The 1684-nt window shown below is 37.6% G+C and overlaps 1 protein-coding gene across 1 annotated transcript; it reads left to right on the top strand.

Annotated features, from left to right (window-relative positions):
- Positions 1 to 440: 440 nt before the first annotated feature.
- Positions 441 to 1355, top strand: LOC308535805 (putative taste receptor type 2 member 33; the record flags this gene model as incomplete). Its single annotated transcript, XM_081114795.1, has 1 exon — positions 441 to 1355. The coding sequence occupies one exon, from the start codon at positions 441 to 443 to the stop codon at positions 1353 to 1355; it is 915 nt and encodes a 304-aa protein (XP_080970921.1).
- Positions 1356 to 1684: the final 329 nt, after the last annotated feature.

Genomic DNA, 1684 nt, shown 5'->3' with positions numbered 1-1684 from the left:
GTTATGACCAAGCTCTATTTAATAGTTTAGACATTCACTGCATATTGGGTTTTTAACTTTTACTAATAAACAACTAATGTTGAACACAAATTGTGGAAAGGTCAAACAAGGAAAAAAATTGCAAAACAGTATGTCTTTATTTGCATCCTAGCAAATGAGAATTCAGCTTTCACTTCAACATCAGTATGAATCCAGCCAGTGACAGGAACACACACTGTTTGAATGGGAGTCCTTGGAAAACAATATTTCCCATAAAGGTAGCATTGAACTTTTCTATTACCATACCCTGAAGCTTTCCTGCTTGGCGCTGGTGGCAGAATTGAAACCAGAAATTCACTGCAAATTCAGAAAACAACTGCACATTGAATTTAAGGTCAGAATATTAAAGGAATCACGACCAGTGATATTAGACTTGGATTTCTTTTTCTTTTTTAGACATCATGGCTTTACTACCAGCCATTCTTTCCAGCCTAGTCACAATACAATTTGTTCTAGGATATTTTGCCAATGGCTTCATAGCACTGGTGAACTGCGTTGACTGGATCAAAGGACAAAAGATTTCCTGCGCTGATGGAATTCTCACTGCTCTGGCAGTTTCCAGAATTGGTTTGCTCTGTGTATTAGTAATAAATTGGTATGCAACTGTATTTAATCTAGCATTCTATAGTTTAGAAGTAAGACATATTGTTCATATTTTTCATGTAGTAAGCCACCATTTTAGCCTCTGGCTGGCTACCAGCCTTAGCATATTTTATTTGCTCAAGATAGCAAATTTCTCCAGCCTATTTTTTCTTCACCTAAAATGGAGAGCTGAAAGAGTGGTTCTCATGATACCGTTGGGGACTTCGGTCTTCTTGGTTTGTCATCTTACAGTGCTAAGCATGGATGAAAAAATCCAGGTGAATGAATATAAAGGAAACATCACTTGGGAGACTAACTTGGGGGACATTATGCACCTTTCAAGCCATTCTTTATTCATGCTTGCAAACTTCATACCCTTTACTGTGTCCCTGACAGCTGCTCTGCTGTTAATCTTTTCCATGTGGAAACATCTGAAGAACATGCAGCTCAGTGGCAAAGGAACTAAAGATCCCAGCACCAAGGTCCACATAAGAGCCATGCAAACTGTGATCTCCTTTCTCTTGACATTTGTCATTTACCTCTTCGCTCAAATCATCTCACTTTGGAATTCGAGTACTCAGCGGAACAACTCGCTTCGCATGCTTTGCAAGGTTCTTGGAATCCTGTATCCATCAAGCCACTCATTTATTCTGATTTGGGGGAATAAGAAGCTGAGACAGGCCTTTCTGTCACTTCTGTGGCAGTTGAGGTGCTGGTTGAGGAAAGGGAAATAAGTGGGCACCTGGTGTCTTCTGGCAGAAAACAAACTGATGCAGTCCATAACATTTGTACTTCCTACTACATTTCTTAATGTGTATAGAATTGGGTAAGTTACACCTAGAAAAACTTCTAGTTAAGTTTATCACAAAAATATATATGTGTGTGCATGTTTATGACAAAAAAAAAAGCATAAGATTACCTTTTTTTTTAGGTAAGCAATCTAATTTTACAAAGTAGTGTAAGAAATTCTTCAGAATCATGAAGTCATGTATTTCACATACATATTCTATGTTATCCTCTTGAAACTGAAGAATTTATGGCTACATTTATGCATATTTAAGGA

The sequence above is a fragment of the Myotis nattereri genome (assembly GCF_964212035.1).
Source record: "Myotis nattereri genome assembly, chromosome: 2".
NCBI classification, from domain to species: domain Eukaryota; kingdom Metazoa; phylum Chordata; class Mammalia; order Chiroptera; family Vespertilionidae; genus Myotis; species Myotis nattereri.
This window is presented reverse-complemented; position numbering and strand designations above follow the sequence as displayed.